The 19806-nt window shown below is 49.9% G+C and overlaps 2 protein-coding genes across 9 annotated transcripts in view; one reads left to right on the forward strand and one right to left on the reverse strand.

Moving 5' to 3' along the window:
- Positions 1-7217: 7217 nt before the first annotated feature.
- Positions 7218-11110, forward strand: LOC117727850 (probable G-protein coupled receptor 132). 6 transcript variants are annotated; one of them, XM_034528360.1, is made up of 2 exons: positions 7218-7638; positions 8646-11110. In XM_034528360.1, the coding sequence occupies exon 2, from the start codon at positions 8678-8680 to the stop codon at positions 9749-9751; it is 1074 nt and encodes a 357-aa protein (XP_034384251.1). In that variant the 5' UTR covers positions 7218-7638; positions 8646-8677; the 3' UTR covers positions 9752-11110. The 6 variants fall into 6 exon arrangements, with proteins under 6 accessions (XP_034384251.1, XP_034384253.1, XP_034384255.1 ...); XM_034528362.1 differs by having other exon boundaries at positions 8673-11110; XM_034528364.1 differs by having other exon boundaries at positions 7552-7607.
- A 3208-nt stretch (positions 11111-14318) lies between these two features.
- Positions 14319-19806, reverse strand: part of cdc42bpb (CDC42 binding protein kinase beta (DMPK-like)) — a 48695-nt gene continuing 43207 nt past the window's right edge. For 2 of the 3 annotated variants that reach the window (XM_034527006.1, XM_034527007.1), the window contains 10 exons: positions 19645-19707; positions 19325-19566; positions 18892-19246; positions 18713-18810; positions 18549-18633; positions 16363-16480; positions 16107-16224; positions 15319-15427; positions 15166-15227; positions 14319-15024 (listed from right to left, as the gene is read on the reverse strand). In XM_034527006.1, the coding sequence (XP_034382897.1) occupies positions 14902-15024; positions 15166-15227; positions 15319-15427; positions 16107-16224; positions 16363-16480; positions 18549-18633; positions 18713-18810; positions 18892-19246; positions 19325-19566; positions 19645-19707 (1373 nt within the window). In that variant the 3' untranslated portion in view covers positions 14319-14901. Of the gene's footprint in view, positions 15025-15165; positions 15228-15318; positions 15428-15749; positions 15984-16106; positions 16225-16362; positions 16481-18548; positions 18634-18712; positions 18811-18891; positions 19247-19324; positions 19567-19644; positions 19708-19806 lie in introns of all 3 variants that reach the window. The other variant, XM_034527008.1, reaches the window with a different exon arrangement.

The raw sequence follows: 19806 nt of genomic DNA on the forward strand, positions 1-19806 counted from the left end.
AGACAAGAGGGACGACAGTGAGACAGACAAGAGAGACGACAGTGAGACAGACAAGAGGGACGACAGTGAGACAGACAGGAGAGACGACAGTGAGACAGACAAGAGGGACGTCAGTGAGACAGACAGGAGAGACGCCAGTGAGACAGACAAGAGAGACGACAATGAGAGACAAGAGGGACGACAGTGAGACAGACAAGAGAGACGACAGTGAGACAGACAGTGAGACAGACAAGAGAGACGACAGTGAGACAGACAAGAGGGACGACAGTGAGACAGACAGTGAGACAGACAAGAGAGACGACAGTGAGACAGACAAGAGGGACGACAGTGAGACAGACAAGAGGGACGACAGTGAGACAGACAAGAGAGACGACAGTGAGACAGACAAGAGGGACGACAGTGAGACAGACAAGAGGGACGACAGTGAGACAGACAAGAGAGACGACAGTGAGACAGACAAGAGAGACGACAGTGAGACAGACAAGAGAGACGACAGTGAGACAGACAGTGAGACAGACAAGAGAGACGACAGTGAGACAGACAAGAGGGACGACAGTGAGACAGACAAGAGAGACGACAGTGAGACAGACAAGAGGGACGACAGTGAGACAGACAAGTGAGACAGACAAGAGGGACGACAGTGAGACAGACAGTGAGACAGACAAGAGGGACGACAGTGAGACAGACAAGTGAGACAGACAAGAGGGACGACAGTGAGACAGACAAGAGAGACGACAGTGAGACAGACAAGAGGGACGACAGTGAGACAGACAAGAGGGACGACAGTGAGACAGACAAGAGAGACGACAGTGAGACAGACAAGAGGGACGACAGTGAGACAGACAGTGAGACAGACAAGAGAGACGACAGTGAGACAGACAAGAGGGACGACAGTGAGACAGACAAGAGAGACGACAGTGAGACAGACAAGAGGGACGACAGTGAGACAGACAAGTGAGACAGACAAGAGGGACGACAGTGAGACAGACAGTGAGACAGACAAGAGGGACGACAGTGAGACAGACAAGAGGGACGACAGTGAGACAGACAGTGAGACAGACAAGAGAGACGACAGTGAGACAGACAAGAGGGACGACAGTGAGACAGACAAGAGAGACGACAGTGAGACAGACAAGAGGGACGACAGTGAGACAGACAAGTGAGACAGACAAGAGGGACGACAGTGAGACAGACAGTGAGACAGACAAGAGGGACGACAGTGAGACAGACAAGAGGGACGACAGTGAGACAGACAAGTGAGACAGACAAGAGGGACGACAGTGAGACAGACAAGAGAGACGACAGTGAGACAGACAAGAGGGACGACAGTGAGACAGACAAGTGAGACAGACAAGAGGGACGACAGTGAGACAGACAGTGAGACAGACAAGAGGGACGACAGTGAGACAGACAAGAGGGACGACAGTGAGACAGACAAGAGGGACGACAGTGAGACAGACAGGAGAGACAGACAAGAGAGACGACAGTGAGACAGACAAGTGAGACAGACAAGAGGGACGACAGTGAGACAGACAGTGAGACAGACAAGAGGGACGACAGTGAGACAGACAAGTGAGACAGACAAGAGGGACGACAGTGAGACAGACAAGAGAGACGACAGTGAGACAGACAAGAGAGACGACAGTGAGACAGACAAGTGAGACGGACAAGAGGGACGACAGTGAGACAGACAGTGAGACAGACAAGAGGGACGACAGTGAGACAGACAAGAGGGACGACAGTGAGACAGACAAGTGAGACAGACAAGAGGTACGACAGTGAGACAGACAGTGAGACAGACAAGAGGGACGACAGTGAGACAGACAAGAGGGACGACAGTGAGACAGACAGGAGAGACGACAGTGAGCCAGACAAGAGGGACGACAGTGAGACAGACAAGAGGGACGACAGTGAGACAGACAGTGAGACAGACAAGTGAGACAGACAAGAGGGACGACAGTGAGACAGACAAGAGGGACGACAGTGAGACAGACAAGAGAGACGACAGTGAGACGGACAGTGAGACAGACAAGAGGGACGACAGTGAGACAGACAAGAGGGACGACAGTGAGACAGACAAGAGGGACGACAGTGAGAAAGACAAGAGGGACGACAGTGAGACAGACAGTGAGACAGACAAGAGGGACGACAGTGAGACAGACAAGAGGGACGACAGTGAGAAAGACAAGAGGGACGACAGTGAGACAGACAGTGAGACAGACAAGAGGGACGACAGTGAGACAGACAAGAGGGACGACAGTGAGACAGACAGGAGAGACGACAGTGAGCCAGACAAGAGGGACGACAGTGAGACAGACAAGAGGGACGACAGTGAGACAGACAAGAGGGACGACAGTGAGACAGACAGGAGAGACGACAGTGAGACAGACAGGAGAGACGACAGTGAGACAGACAAGAGGGACGACAGTGAGACAGACAAGAGGGACGACAGTGAGACAGACAGGAGAGACGACAGTGAGACAGACAAGAGAGACGACAGTGAGACAGACAAGAGAGACGACAGTGAGACAGACAAGAGGGACGACAGTGAGACAGACAGTGAGACAGACAAGAGGGACGACAGTGAGACAGACAAGAGGGACGACAGTGAGACAGACAGGAGAGACGACAGTGAGACAGACAGGAGAGACGACAGTGAGACAGACAAGAGGGACGACAGTGAGACAGACAGGAGAGACGACAGTGAGACAGACAAGAGAGACGACAGTGAGACAGACAAGAGAGACGACAGTGAGACAGACAAGAGGGACGACAGTGAGACAGACAAGAGAAACGACAGTGAGACAGACAAGAGAGACGACAGTGAGACAGACAGGAGAGACGACAGTGAGACAGACAAGAGGGACGACAGTGAGACAGACAAGTGAGACAGACAAGAGGGACGACAGTGAGACAGACAAGAGGGACGACAGTGAAACAGACAGTGAGACAGACAAGAGGGACGACAGTGAGACAGACAGGAGAGACGACAGTGAGACAGACAAGAGGGACGACAGTGAGACAGACAAGTGAGACAGACAAGAGGGACGACAGTGAGACAGACAGTGAGACAGACAAGAGGGACGACAGTGAGACAGACAAGAGAGACGACAGTGAGACAGACAGTGAGACAGACAAGAGAGACGACAGTGAGACAGACAAGAGGGACGACAGTGAGACAGACAGTGAGACAGACAAGAGAGACGACAGTGAGACAGACAAGAGGGACGACAGTGAGACAGACAAGAGGGACGACAGTGAGACAGACAAGAGAGACGACAGTGAGACAGACAAGAGGGACGACAGTGAGACAGACAAGAGGGACGACAGTGAGACAGACAAGAGAGACGACAGTGAGACAGACAAGAGAGACGACAGTGAGACAGACAAGCGGGGCGACAGTGAGACAGACAAGAGAGACGACAGTGAGACAGACAAGAGGGACGACAGTGAGACAGACAGGACAGACGACAGTGAGACAGACAAGAGGGACGTCAGTGAGACAGACAGGAGAGACGACAGTGAGACAGACAGTGAGACAGACAAGAGAGACGACAGTGAGACAGACAAGAGGGACGACAGTGAGACAGACAGTGAGACAGACAAGAGGGACGACAGTGAGACAGACAAGAGAGACGACAGTGAGACAGACAAGAGGGACGACAGTGAGACAGACAAGAGAGACGACAGTGAGACAGACAAGAGGGACGACAGTGAGACAGACAAGAGGGACGACAGTGAGACAGACAAGAGAGACGACAGTGAGACAGACAAGAGAGACGACAGTGAGACAGACAGTGAGACAGACAAGAGGGACGACAGTGAGACAGACAAGAGAGACGACAGTGAGACAGACAAGAGGGACGACAGTGAGACAGACAAGTGAGACAGACAAGAGGGACGACAGTGAGACAGACAAGTGAGACAGACAAGAGGGACGACAGTGAGACAGACAAGTGAGACAGACAAGAGGGACGACAGTGAGACAGACAAGAGAGACGACAGTGAGACAGACAAGTGAGACAGACAAGAGGGACGACAGTGAGACAGACAGTGAGACAGACAAGAGGGACGACAGTGAGACAGACAAGAGGGACGACAGTGAGACAGACAGGAGAGACAGACAAGAGAGACGACAGTGAGACAGACAAGAGAGACGACAGTGAGACAGACAAGAGAGACGACAGTGAGACAGACAAGAGGAACGACAGTGAGACAGACAAGTGAGACAGACAAGAGGGACGACAGTGAGACAGACAGTGAGACAGACAAGAGGGACGACAGTCAGACAGACAAGAGGGACGACAGTGAGACAGACAAGAGGGACGACAGTGAGACAGACAAGAGGGACGACAGTGAGACAGACAAGAGGGACGACAGTGAGACAGACAAGAGAGACGACAGTGAGACAGACAAGAGGGACGACAGTGAGACAGACAGGAGAGACGACAGTGAGACAGACAAGAGGGACGACAGTGAGACCGACAAGAGGGACGACAGTGAGACAGACAAGAGGGACGACAGTGAGACAGACAAGAGAGACGACAGTGAGACAGACAAGAGGGACGACAGTGAGACAGACAAGAGAGACGACAGTGAGACAGACAAGAGGGACGACAGTGAGACAGACAAGAGAGACAGACAAGAGGGACGACAGTGAGACAGACAAGAGAGACGACAGTGAGACAGACAAGAGGGACGACAGTGAGACAGACAAGAGAGACGACAGTGAGACAGACAAGAGGGACGACAGTGAGACCGACAAGAGGGACGACAGTGAGACAGACAGTGAGACAGACAAGAGGGACGACAGTGAGACAGACAGTGAGACAGACAAGAGAGACGACAGTGAGACAGACAAGAGGGACGACAGTGAGACAGACAGTGAGACAGACAAGAGGGACGACAGTGAGACAGACAGTGAGACAGACAAGAGGGACGACAGTGAGACAGACAAGAGAGACGACAGTGAGACCGACAAGAGGGACGACAGTGAGACAGACAAGAGGGACGACAGTGAGACAGACAGTGAGACAGACAAGAGGGACGACAGTGAGACAGACAAGAGAGACGACAGTGAGACCGACAAGAGGGACGACAGTGAGACAGACAAGAGGGACGACAGTGAGACAGACAGGAGAGACGACAGTGAGACAGACAGGAGAGACGACAGTGAGACAGACAAGAGGGACGACAGTGAGACAGACAGGAGAGACGACAGTGAGACAGACAAGAGAGACGACAGTGAGACAGACAAGAGGGACGACAGTGAGACAGACAAGAGAGACGACAGTGAGACAGACAAGAGGGACGACAGTGAGACAGACAGGAGAGACGACAGTGAGACAGACAAGAGGGACGACAGTGAGACAGACAAGTGAGACAGACAAGAGGGACGACAGTGAGACAGACAAGTGAGACAGACAAGAGGGACGACAGTGAGACCGACAAGAGGGACGACAGTGAGACAGACAAGAGGGACGACAGTGAGACAGACAGTGAGACAGACAAGAGGGACGACAGTGAGACAGACAAGAGGGACGACAGTGAGACAGACAAGAGGGACGACAGTGAGACCGACAAGAGGGACGACAGTGAGACAGACAAGAGGGACGACAGTGAGACAGACAGTGAGACAGACAAGAGGGACGACAGTGAGACAGACAAGAGGGACGACAGTGAGACCGACAAGAGGGACGACAGTGAGACAGACAGTGAGACAGACAAGAGGGACGACAGTGAGACAGACAGTGAGACAGACAAGAGAGACGACAGTGAGACAGACAAGAGGGACGACAGTGAGACAGACAGTGAGACAGACAAGAGGGACGACAGTGAGACAGACAGTGAGACAGACAAGAGAGACGACAGTGAGACAGACAAGAGGGACGACAGTGAGACAGACAGTGAGACAGACAAGAGGGACGACAGTGAGACAGACAGTGAGACAGACAAGAGAGACAGACAAGAGGGACGACAGTGAGACAGACAAGAGAGACGACAGTGAGACAGACAAGAGGGACGACAGTGAGACAGACAAGAGAGACGACAGTGAGACAGACAAGAGGGACGACAGTGAGACCGACAAGAGGGACGACAGTGAGACAGACAGTGAGACAGACAAGAGGGACGACAGTGAGACAGACAGTGAGACAGACAAGAGAGACGACAGTGAGACAGACAAGAGGGACGACAGTGAGACAGACAGTGAGACAGACAAGAGGGACGACAGTGAGACAGACAGTGAGACAGACAAGAGGGACGACAGTGAGACAGACAAGAGAGACGACAGTGAGACCGACAAGAGGGACGACAGTGAGACAGACAAGAGGGACGACAGTGAGACAGACAGTGAGACAGACAAGAGGGACGACAGTGAGACAGACAAGAGAGACGACAGTGAGACCGACAAGAGGGACGACAGTGAGACAGACAAGAGGGACGACAGTGAGACAGACAGGAGAGACGACAGTGAGACAGACAGGAGAGACGACAGTGAGACAGACAAGAGGGACGACAGTGAGACAGACAGGAGAGACGACAGTGAGACAGACAAGAGAGACGACAGTGAGACAGACAAGAGAGACGACAGTGAGACAGACAAGAGGGACGACAGTGAGACAGACAAGTGAGACAGACAAGAGGGACGACAGTGAGACCGACAAGAGGGACGACAGTGAGACAGACAAGAGGGACGACAGTGAGACAGACAAGAGGGACGACAGTGAGACAGACAAGAGAGACGACAGTGAGACAGACAAGAGAGACGACAGTGAGACAGACAAGAGGGACGACAGTGAGACAGACAAGAGAGACGACAGTGAGACCGACAAGAGGGACGAGAAGGAGGAGGAGGAGTGCTGCAGTAACAGCTGGTCGCCACAAGATGGCATCTGTTACTTTTAACTTTTTCTGATTGATCAGATTGATTATTGATGATCGAGTTTTCAGAATAAAAGCCGCTTCCTGTTGTTTTGTCTCTTGACGAAGAACCGGATGAATAATAAATGATGATGTGAGGATTTAAAGATGGAGATGAATAAATTAATAAACGATGCTCCTCTTTGTGCTGCAGGCAGGACGCACGAGAAGGAGACACGAGGAGGAGACGCAGGACGCACGAGGAGGAGACACGAGGAGACACGAGGAGGAGACGCAGGACGCACGAGGAGGAGACACGAGGAGGAGACGCAGGACGCACGAGGAGGAGACACGAGGAGGAGACGCAGGACGCACGAGAAGGAGACACGAGGAGGAGACGCGAGGAGGAGACGCGAGGAGGAGACGCAGGACGCACAAGGAGGAGACACGAGGAGGAGACGCAGGACGCACGAAAAGGAGACACGAGGAGGAGACGCGAGGAGGAGACACGAGGAGGAGACGCAGGACGCACGAAAAGGAGACACGAGGAGGAGACGCGAGGAGGAGACGCGAGGAGGAGACGCAGGACGCACAAGGAGGAGACACGAGGAGGAGACGCAGGACGCACGAGAAGGAGACACGAGGAGGAGACGCGAGGAGGAGACGCGAGGAGGAGACACGAGGAGGAGACGCGAGGAGGAGACGCGAGGAGGAGACACGAGGAGGAGACGCGAGGAGGAGACGCAGTGAGCTTTACCTTTGATGTTGTTAAACTAGGTTATTATATATATATCTTCATGTACTTTTACACATATGACATCATAGTATTACTGTACAGTATTCTAGCACGAAAATACCGTTTTTTGTATTTCTTTTTGTATTTTTAAAGAACTGTATTTTCGGGGGGGGCAGTCAGTTATAAAGGGGTTCAGGGTTGTGAAGGGCTGATGATGATGAGGAGGATCCTGATCTCGATCTGGTGGACTGGGGGGATCTGGGAGATCTGGACTCTGTTGGATTAGGGGGTGGGGGGGGGGGGGGGGGTCTGGTGGACTGGTGCAGCTGAGTTCTGGATGTCTTGTAGTCTCTTGGTGGTTTTGGTGGACCTGCCGTAAAGGACTCAGTGGAGAGGTGATGAAGACGAGGATGAGCGTTCTTCATCCATCATATTAATGAATGTTTCAGATAAAGTGGTCAATGATCAATAATTAATATCTAATAGCAGTATTCAGAGCACCTGATTGGACGCTGCGGTCATAATAATTTGTATTAATTTATATTATTGTTCAAATGAAAGTATATGAACATGTTTATATACATCTATATACATTGTATGTATACATATATATATACTTATTTATATATATATAATATATATAATATATAATGTGTGTATGTATGTATATACCTGTATATATATATATATATGTATACATATGAATGTAACATAATTGTAAGTCGCTTTGGATAAAAGCGTCAGTTAAATGAAACAGAGACAAATGTGGTTTCATAAAAGGTGAAATCATCATTCTCATGAAGCTCAAAGACTTTCCAGAGCGTTGTGATAATAATTGTGTTGTAACTTCCTGCTCGTTTCAGACAGGAAGTTGAAATGAATCATCTTCCTGTCTGAAAGTTCAACATGTCATGATGCTCTTACTATTTTATATATATATATATATATATATATATATAAAATATGATATATACAGTATATATTTAACATAATATAGATGATAAGTTAGAGATGCTAACAGTCTTCATGTCTTCTGGAACTGATCTAGAATCTGATTGGTCGTCTCTGTCTGCAGACGTCATGGTGACCGGGTCGCTCTCCCTGACCAACAGCACCGGTCCGATGGCGTGCCGGCCTCCGTACGACGAGGGCCGCCTGCCGCTCGTGCTGCTGTACAGCGCGGTGCTGATGGTCGGACTGCCGGCTAACCTGCTGACCGTCTATCTCACCTGGCTGCAGGTGAGCAGGAAGAACGTGCTGGGCGTGTACCTGTGGAGCCTGTCGCTGTGCGACCTCACCTACCTGTGCACGCTGCCGCTGTGGACGCGCTACGTCAGCGCAGGTCACTCGTGGCCCTGGAGCTCGGCGGCCTGCAAGCTGACGGGCTACATCTTCTTCAACAACATGTACATCAGCATCTTCCTGCTCTGCTGCATCTCCTGCGACCGCTACGTCGCCGTGGTCTATAGCGTGGAGTCCCGCGGCCTCCGCCGCCAACGCCTCGCCACCCTCATCGCCGTCGCTATCGTGCTGCTGGTTGCCGTTGGCCACGTCCCTGTCTTCACCATGAGGGAGGGCGATGCCGCGGAGGGCGACCGCCGCTGCTTCGAGCCAAGTCAGAGCGGCGCTACGGTGACGGGCTTCAACTACGCCCGCTTCGCGGTGGGCTTCCTGGTCCCGCTGCTGGTGCTGCTGGGGACCAACTGCGGCATCATGGTCAACGTGCGGCGCAGCACTGGGCTGCGGCGGGAACAGAAGGTGCGCGTCTGCTGGCTGGCGGTGGCGGTGGTGCTGCTCTTCCTGGTCTGCTTCGCCCCATACCACGTCATCCTGCTGGTCCGGGCCGTCATGTTCCACTTCCCCCAGCTGGAGGACGGCACGTGTCTGTTCGAGAGGACCATGTACACGCCGTACACCATCTCGCTCGGCCTGTCCACCGTCAACAGCGCCATCAACCCCATCCTCTACGTCCTGTCCAGCGACAACATCCGCAAAGAGCTGAGCCGAGGCCTGCTGCGGGTCTGGGACCGAGCTCACCTGAGACCACGATCCGACAGCAGCCGGAACAAGATCCGGCCCACCAAGAACTCCTCGGAGCTGAATGTAGTGACCGAGACCGAGAGACAGCAGGGGGGGAAACCACCGGGGAATTGACAGGCCGATCTCCACTGGTCTCTGCTGGACTCTGCCGGTCTCTGCTGGACCCTGCTGGTCTCTGCTGGACTCTGCCGGTCTCTGTTGAACTCTGCTGGTCTCTGCTGAAGTCTGCTGGACTCGGCTGGACTCGGCTGGACTCTGCTGGACCCTGCTGGTCTGTGCTGGACTCTGTTGAACTCTGCTGGTCTCTGCTGAAGTCTGCTGGACTCGGCTGGACTCGGCTGGACTCTGCTGGACCCTGCTGGTCTGTGCTGGACTCTGTTGGTCTCTGCTGGACTCTGCTGGAGTCTGCTGGACTCTGCTGGACTCTGCTGGACTCGGCTGGACTCTGCTGGACTCTGCTGGTTTGTCCTTTGAGATCAGGACAGTTATTGATCATCGTGCGTGTGTGTGTGTGTGTGTGTGTGTGTGTGTGTGTGTGTGTGTGTGTGTGTGTGTGTGTGTGTGTGTGTGTGTGTGTGTGTGTGTGTGTGTGTGTGTGTGTGTGAAATCTTTAAAGCAGCTCTTAGACTCTTAATGTGCAAACAGGAAGTGGTTCAGTGAAGCAGAAACAGGAAGTTGAAGAAACGTCTCAAAGTGTTGAGTGTGTCTTTATTTCAGATGAAGTGAGTAAAGACCGTCGTGGTTCTGGGTTTTTAATCTGTTGTCCTCCCGGGTCCAAGTGACTGTTTCTAAAGCATTCAAATTATTAATTATAAAAACCTGAAATATAATATATAAATATCCATGAATCACCCCGGGGGGTTGCAGGTTCCTAAAGGACTGCGAGGATAAAAATTCATAAAACTAACAGACGGAGTAAAAGCAAAATAAAACATGAATGTTTCCTTAATGAATAAATATATGTATATAAACTCAAGAATAGGTCAATTAAAATTGGAAATATATATATATATATATATATATATAAAAAGGAGGGAGAACAAATACAACATGAATAAACATATAACATTTTTAAAAAAGAAGGGAATAAAATATACAACAAAGAAGATGAAAGGAAACATCAGGTTAAGAATAAGTGCTATAAAAGTGACATTTTGCTCCCTAGGTCCACACCTGTAAGCCGTTGGAGGAAGGGGGGGGGGGGGGGGGATGACTCCTAAAAGGGGCTAAAAGGGGCTAAAAGGGGCCTCGTCCGGAAATAAACAGGGGACCTTAAAAATGGGAATTAATAAACATTAGATCAAATAAATTAACTAAAAAAACATACTGGATAAATTAACAATAAAGGTTTGGGTTCGGGTTCGGGTTCGGGTTAGTAATATAGTAGTAGGGTTAGTTAGTAATATAGTAGTAGGGTTAGTTAGTAATATAGTAGTAGGGTTAGTTAGTAATATAGGAGTAGGGTTAGTAATATAGTAGTAGGGTTAGTTAGTAATATAGGAGTAGGGTTAGTTAGTAATATAGGAGTAGGGTTAGTTAGTAATATAGGAGTAGGGTTAGTTAGTAATATAGGAGTAGGGTTAGTTAGTAATATAGTAGTAGGGTTAGTAATATAGTAGTAGGGTTAGTTAGTAATATAGTAGTAGGGTTAGTAATATAGTAGTAGGGTTAGTTAGTAATATAGTAGTAGGGTTAGTTAGTAATATAGGAGTAGGGTTAGTTAGTAATATAGGAGTAGGGTTAGTTAGTAATATAGTAGTAGGGTTAGTTAGTAATATAGTAGTAGGGTTAGTTAGTAATATAGTAGTAGGGTTAGTTAGTAATATAGGAGTAGGGTTAGTTAGTAATATAGGAGTAGGGTTAGTTAGTAATATAGTAGTAGGGTTAGTTAGTAATATAGTAGTAGGGTTAGTTAGTAATATAGTAGTAGGGTTAGTTAGTAATATAGGAGTAGGGTTAGTTAGTAATATAGGAGTAGGGTTAGTTAGTAATATAGTAGTAGGGTTAGTTAGTAATATAGGAGTAGGGTCAGGGTTAGTAATATAGTAGTAGGGTTAGTTAGTAATATAGTAGTAGGGTTAGTTAGTAATATAGGAGTAGGGTTAGTTAGTAATATAGGAGTAGGGTTAGTTAGTAATATAGTAGTAGGGTTAGTTAGTAATATAGTAGTAGGGTTAGTTAGTAATATAGGAGTAGGGTTAGTTAGTAATATAGGAGTAGGGTTAGTTAGTAATATAGTAGTAGGGTTAGTTAGTAATATAGGAGTAGGGTTAGTTAGTAATATAGGAGTAGGGTTAGTTAGTAATATAGGAGTAGGGTCAGGGTTAGTAATATAGTAGTAGGGTTAGTTAGTAATATAGGAGTAGGGTTAGTTAGTAATATAGTAGTAGGGTTAGTTAGTAATATAGGAGTAGGGTTAGTTAGTAATATAGTAGTAGGGTTAGTTAGTAATATAGGAGTAGGGTTAGTTAGTAATATAGGAGTAGGGTCAGGGTTAGTAATATGGTAGTAGGGTTAGTTAGTAATATAGTGTTAGGGTTAGTAATATAATAGTAGGGCTAGTAATATAGGACTAGGTTTAGTAATATAGTAGTAGGGTTAGTAATATAGGACTAGGGTTAGTACTATAGGACTAGGGTTAGTAATATAGGACTAGGGTTAGTACTATAGGACTAGGGTTAGTAATATAGGACTAGGGTTAGTAATATAGGACTAGGGTTAGTAATATAGGACTAGGGTTAGTAATATAGGACTAGGGTTAGTAATATAGTAATGTTTGATCTCTGCTGGGCGGGGGCAGCTGGGCGTAGCAACTCAGCGGGAAGTATTGTAATGAGCACAAGTCAACATTCAACAAGTCTAATGTATTAGAATATTCAGCATATATTTATAGTGTAAATTCATTCTTCCTATGAGACTTCCCTTGAATCAACAACCAGAGCCCATCCGGCTTTACAAACATGTTCTTTTGGTGTGTCCTTCGGGGTCCAGTTGACCGGAGACCTTTAGGTCCAGATAACTATCCGTTACAAAAACAAACTGTTCTCTTATGAATCTAAATGTAGTGTGTTCAAATTATGTTATATGATGATTTTTTTCTCCAACAATCTGTTGATGTTTCTTCAGTCATGACCACAGAAGAAGACCATGTGTGTGGCTAAAAGCTCTACAAACAGGAGCGTGAAGAATAACTCAACTTAATTCATGCAGTTTTCTGCTTTCTGATTGGCTCAGCTGTCTCTCTACTCCCAACTGGACGCTCCGATTGGCTGGTCTGGCCATTTAATAAAGGCCACGCCCCTCCTGAATATTGAATGACAACTCATGGTCATGTGTCCTCATTTTGTCCTCATAATGTTCTCATTTCAGTGTCTTTGGGAGGTGGGCGGATACGCTGTGGCGCTATGCAGGGTCGCATTATGCTTTTCTGGGTTGACGACGTTGCACATGGACAGTCAGTGCGCTAGCGTTAGCGTTAGCCATGACACATTCGTCATACTGTGATTTGTGGTGATTTTTTAGGTGGTTAAACAAGTTCGTTGAACTTTTTTTGAGGCTGCGCTGTAGGGTGACACCCCCCATCTCTTTCTAGCCCTTGTGGTTGGCTGACTGTTAGTTGAGGAAGGGCTTGATTTGATGTGTGGCAGAGCAGCATTTTAAACGCCAATATCGCTGCTGATCATGCTCATTTAATCACCAAAATCGTGATCGCGATTAAAATTCAATTAATTGCGCAGCCCTACCTCATAGTGTACTCAGTGTGCTCTCAGTGTGTCCTCATAGTGTCCTCAGTGTGTCCTCATAGTGTCCTCATAGTGTCCTCAGTGTGTCCTCATAGTGTCCTCAGTGTGTCCTCATAGTGTCCTCAGTGTCCTCATAGTGTCCTCAGTGTCCTCATAGTGTCCTCATTGTGTTCTCATAGTGTCCTCATAGTGTCCTCAGTGTGTCCTCATAGTGTCCTCAGTGTGTCCTCATAGTGTCCTCATAGTGTCCTCAGTGTGTCCTCATAGTGTCCTCAGTGTGTCCTCAGTGTGTCCTCATAGTGTCCTCAGTGTCCTCAGTGTGTCCTCAGTGTGTCCTCATAGTGTCCTCAGTGTGTCCTCATAGTGTCCTCATAGTGTGTCCTCATAGTGTCCTCAGTGTGTCCTCATAGTGTCCTCAGTGTGTCCTCATAGTGTCCTCAGTGTGTCCTCAGTGTGTCCTCATAGTGTCCTCAGTGTGTCCTCATAGTGTCCTCAGTGTGTCCTCATAGTGTCCTCAGTGTGCTCTCATAGTGTCCTCAGTGTGTCCTAATAGTGTACTCAGTGTGCTCTCATAGTGTCCTCATAGTGTCCTCAGTGTGTCCTCATAGTGTACTCAGTGTGCTCTCATAGTGTCCTCAGTGTGTCCTCATAGTGTCCTCAGTGTGTCCTCATAGTGTCCTCAGTGTGTCCTCATAGTGTCCTCAGTGTGCTCTCATAGTGTCCTCAGTGTGTCCTCATAGTGTCCTCAGTGTGTCCTCATAGTGTCCTCAGTGTGTCCTCATAGTGTACTCAGTGTGCTCTCATAGTGTCCTCAGTGTGTCCTCATAGTGTCCTCATAGTGTCCTCAGTGTGTCCTCATTGTGTTCTCATAGTGTTTTGTGTGTCCTCATTGTGTTCTATTCTATTGTTTATGCTTTTGAAAAATAAAACAACATCAATGACTCTTAAGATTATTTTATTGAGTTTCCGTTCGGCTGCTAACATGTTCCATAATTACAAAGATTCTTTTAACTGGTGAAACAAAGCAGTAGTGTGCACCCCCCCTCACCAGACTCCAGCTGGCCTCTGGGGTCAGAGGTCAGAGGGTGGGGACAACAGGAAGATCATCACTGACACAAAATCAAAGATGATTTTGCTCCTACAACAACAATATTGATGATGTGCAATTTAACAAAACTTTTTAAATGAATTCATACAGTGTATTTTCATCAGAGTGAGACCTCTGTCAATGTTAGCTTGGCAGCTAACATCCTGGTAAAGCTCATTAGCAAGTTATTTAATAAAGAAGGAGGCGATTGGTCCCACAGAGCCACTCAGAATAAGGGTCAAAGGTCAAACACAGCAGCCATCAGCAGGGTTGAAACCAGGGGGCGGGGCTTCCCAGCAGGTAAAATCCAACAAAAATAAAAGCAGCTGGAAGCTCAGACTCACCCTGCCTCAATAAAATCATCAAGTAAAATCTAAACTCTGCAGCCCCATTGGTTCATAAAGCCCCTCCTCCTGACATATATGGGCGGGGCCTCAGGGATCCATTTCCAGCCCGTCCAAGGTGAGCTGGCTGCGGTGGGGGGAGTTGGGACTGGGGGGGCTGCTGGGGTTAGAGCTGTTGGAGGGGGTCGAGTGTTTGGTGGAGTCCGAGTCCGGCTGGGGGGGGGGGGGGACATACAGAGAGGTGGGTAGAGAGAGAGAGAGAACAAAGCAATCAAAAACAGAACACCTAAACCCGATGTTACAAATGACATAATATTAGATAATTTACAGAGTGTGTGTGTGTGTGTGTGTTACCTCTCGGTCCAGGTCATGTTCAGGTTCAGAGATGTTGCGAGATGAAGCTCCTCCCCCAAAATCTGAATCAATAAAAACAGATAAAAGGACGTCACATCTCAGTGATAGTGTCTCAAACTACACACCAATATGTACAGGTGTGTGTGTGCGTACCTGAGGCTGTTCGTGTGATGTGTGTCTTGCTCCTCTGTTGCCGGGAGATACTGGACAGTGGGCGGGGCTTATCTTTAACTGGGTCATCTTGAGAGGAAGGCATCACACTCTACAAACACACACACACACACGCACACACACACACAGTTAGAGGTTCGGATGACCGCTAGCTTCCGTCTCACGCACGCGAACGGGAGCCCGGCGGACAGGAAGTGGAGTGGGACAGGAAGCAGTGAAATAAGACAGGAAGTGGAGTATAAAATGGGGAATAGAAAGATCAGGGCAACATGTAGCAGTTCGATGAAGAATGAAAACAAACAGAATAAAGAAAGACTCACACAAACCAAGCAGACCAGGTAGGAGACAAGTGAAGGAGTGTGGGGAAGGAGAGGGGGAGCAGGGGCGAGGGAGACAGAGAGAAGCTGGCCTACCATTCCCAGAGAGGAGGTTGAGGGAGAGGAAGAGGAGGAGGAGGAGGAGGAGGAGGAGGAAGGCTGCAGGAGGCTCTGCTGGGAGGAGGAAGAGGAGACGTCTTTCTGCAAGAAGGCGCCGGCCGACGCCAACGTCATGTGATAGACATGCTCAAAGTTGGAGGGCGGAGAGATGAGAGTGTGGCGGTAGGAGGAGGGGGAGGGGGAGGGGGAGGGGGAGATGACATCACCAACCTGAAGATCAGGGAGGAGTAGTAAGGGAGGGGGGGGAGAAGAGAGGAGTCAGTATGATGGGGAGAGGGGGTGAGAGAGAACATGCCGGCAGGAAGAGGAGGTGGTGCAGGGAGGAGGAGTTACCAGAGGAAGGTCCATGAGGACCTGCATGCCGTCTCCTGGTCCCATGTGGGCCACGTGGTTAAAGTTTGTGGGATTAGAAATCATCTTTGATCTGAGCTCTGGATCCCTCAGCATCTCTCTGAAAACAACAACCCCCCCCCCCACACAAACACACACACACACACACACACACACACACACACACACACACACACTTATACATTAATTAATTAATTAATTACACACAATAACTAATACACATGAATGAAACGGTCACCTCCTCTGCTGAAGCCGCTCCTCCTCTGGAACCTTAAACAGGAACTTCCTCTTGCTGCGTGTTCGAACCATCAACTTCCTGCTTTGGTCCGACGTCTCTGGGATGGTGAGGTCTCCCTCTGAGGACAGACAGGTGGATACAGACGGGTGAATACAGCATGTAGAGACAGACGGGTGGAGGCAGATCGGTGGAGACAGACGGGTGGAGACAGCATGTAGAGACAGACGGGTGGAGGCAGATCGGTGGAGACAGACGGGTGAATACAGCATGTAGAGACAGATGGGTGGAGACACATGGGTGGAGACAGACTGGTGGAGACAGACGGGTGGAGACAGACGGGTGGAGACAGATGGGTGGAGACAGACGGGTGGTTACAAACGGGTAGAGACAGACGGGTGGAGACAGATGGGTGGAGACAGACGGGTGGTTACAAACGGGTAGAAACAGAAGGGTGGAGACAGATGGGTGGATACAGATGGGTGGTTACAAACGGGTAGAGACAGAAGGGTGGAGACAGATGGGTGGAGACAGACGGGTGGTTACAAACGGGTAGAGACAGAAGGGTGGAGACAGATGGGTGGAGACAGACGGGTGGTTACAAACGGGTAGAAACAGAAGGGTGGAGACAGATGGGTGGAGACAGACGGGTGGTTACAAACGGGTAGAGACAGAAGGGTGGAGACAGATGGGTGGAGACAGACGAGTGGTTACAAACGGGTAGAAACAGAAGGGTGGAGACAGATGGGTGGAGACAGACGGGTGGTTACAAACGGGTAGAGACAGAAGGGTGGAGACAGATGGGTGGATACAGACGGGTGGATACAAACGGGTAGAGACAGAAGGGTGGAGACAGATGGGTGGAGACAGAAGGGTGGTTACAAACGGGTAGAGACAGAAGGGTGGAGACAGATGGGTGGAGACAGACGGGTGGTTACAAACGGGTAGAAACAGAAGGGTGGAGACAGATGGGTGGAGACAGACGGGTGGTTACAAACGGGTAGAGACAGAAGGGTGGAGACAGATGGGTGGAGACAGACGGGTGGTTACAAACGGGTAGAAACAGAAGGGTGGAGACAGATCGGTGGAGACAGACGGGTGGAGACAGCATGTAGAGACAGACGGGTGGAGGCAGATCGGTGGAGACAGACGGGTGAATACAGCATGTAGAGACAGATGGGTGGAGACACATGGGTGGAGACAGACTGGTGGAGACAGACGGGTGGAGACAGACGGGTGGAGACAGATGGGTGGAGACAGACGGGTGGTTACAAACGGGTAGAGACAGACGGGTGGAGACAGATGGGTGGAGACAGACGGGTGGTTACAAACGGGTAGAAACAGAAGGGTGGAGACAGATGGGTGGATACAGATGGGTGGTTACAAACGGGTAGAGACAGAAGGGTGGAGACAGATGGGTGGAGACAGACGGGTGGTTACAAACGGGTAGAGACAGAAGGGTGGAGACAGATGGGTGGAGACAGACGGGTGGTTACAAACGGGTAGAAACAGAAGGGTGGAGACAGATGGGTGGAGACAGACGGGTGGTTACAAACGGGTAGAGACAGAAGGGTGGAGACAGATGGGTGGAGACAGACGAGTGGTTACAAACGGGTAGAAACAGAAGGGTGGAGACAGATGGGTGGAGACAGACGGGTGGTTACAAACGGGTAGAGACAGAAGGGTGGAGACAGATGGGTGGATACAGACGGGTGGATACAAACGGGTAGAGACAGAAGGGTGGAGACAGATGGGTGGAGACAGAAGGGTGGTTACAAACGGGTAGAGACAGAAGGGTGGAGACAGATGGGTGGAGACAGACGGGTGGTTACAAACGGGTAGAAACAGAAGGGTGGAGACAGATGGGTGGAGACAGACGGGTGGTTACAAACGGGTAGAGACAGAAGGGTGGAGACAGATGGGTGGAGACAGACGGGTGGTTACAAACGGGTAGAAACAGAAGGGTGGAGACAGATGGGTGGAGACAGACGGGTGGTTACAAACGGGTAGAGACAGAAGGGTGGAGACAGATGGGTGGAGACAGACGGGTGGTTACAAACGGGTAGAAACAGAAGGGTGGAGACAGATGGGTGGAGACACACGGGTGGTTACAAACGGGTAGAGACAGAAGGGTAGAGACAGACGGGTAAAGAAGGGTGAGCTTCAGGGAGACAGGTGAGTGGGGTTACCTGACGAGGTGTTGCTGAAGTAAATCAGACGAGGAGGTTCTGAGCTCAGCAGGTTTAACGTCCCTTCAACGTTCAGAGGTCTGATCTGAGGACAGAGACTGTGATGTCATCAACTACTTCTCCACTGTGATTGGCTAGTTCCCAGCAGAGCTGAGATTGATTACCTTGCGCAGGGAGATGGTCTGGACCCACTCCGTGGTGTGAATATCGAAGACGTCGAGTCCATATTCACTGTAGACCGTCAGGTGGGACGAGTTGGAGCCTGGAGAGACGGACAGGTGTTGATATTCATCAATACCTTTAAGATATGACCACTGGTGATCAAGTCGCATTATTAACGTACTGCATGCGAGCGGCGGGGCGGGCCACATCAGCTCCTGGGTTCGGGACCGGCGTCCTTGTCCGTCCACGTAGATGCCGAGCTGACTGAAGCAGAGCAGCAGCTCGTTGGATCCCACCTCCAGGGCGTGCAGCGCATCCAAGGGATGCTGGGCCAGGAAGGCCAGCGACGGGTCGGCTGGGCTGACCAGGCTGATGGGGGACGACTCCCCCTGCAGGGCCAGCAGAGCGAAGCCCGAAGGGTAACCGACACACAGCCGCTCCCTCACCATACCCAACCACTGCACCACACCCGGAGCCTGCACCTCCCACAGCTTCTTATGGTGGGGCTTCGCTCGAGTAATCTCGTAGCACAAAACCTGGAGGATCAGAAACCAACATTAGAACAGGAGCAGAACCCCAGTGAGGTGTCTGGTTCTGTCCTTCAGAATCCTGACCTGACGTTTGACGGCAGCAAGCAGGCAGGCGGGTCCTCCAGGTCGGAGCACCCCCGTAGTCAGAGCCTGGCAGCCTTTGGTCTCCGTCAGCTTGATGTCAAAGGTGGACTCGGCGCCCTCCAGCGCCCACCAGTGGTGGAGGTGAACGTGACGGTTTCGACCGCAGAGCAGAGCAATGATCTTTTCCTTCGGGATTAAATTGATCTGATAGACCTTCTTACTGTCTGCTGCTCGCACAATCACTAGAGAGGGAGACAGAGAGAAATGAGACATCTACCAATTATCAACCGGCTAACTGTTCGTCTGTCCGTCTGTCTCACCGTCTCTGGTGACCTCCACCACAAAGAGTCCGTCTTCGGTTCCCAGGGCGATCCTCTCCCGGTCTGCAGAGAGAGGAAACGTTCACCAAATGTTCCTAGGTACTACTACTCAGTCCTGTCTGTAGGTACTAGTACTCAGTCCTGTCTGTCGATATACTAGTA

Source organism: Cyclopterus lumpus, chromosome 24, assembly GCF_009769545.1.
Source record: "Cyclopterus lumpus isolate fCycLum1 chromosome 24, fCycLum1.pri, whole genome shotgun sequence".
Classification (NCBI taxonomy): Eukaryota; Metazoa; Chordata; class Actinopteri; order Perciformes; family Cyclopteridae; genus Cyclopterus; species Cyclopterus lumpus.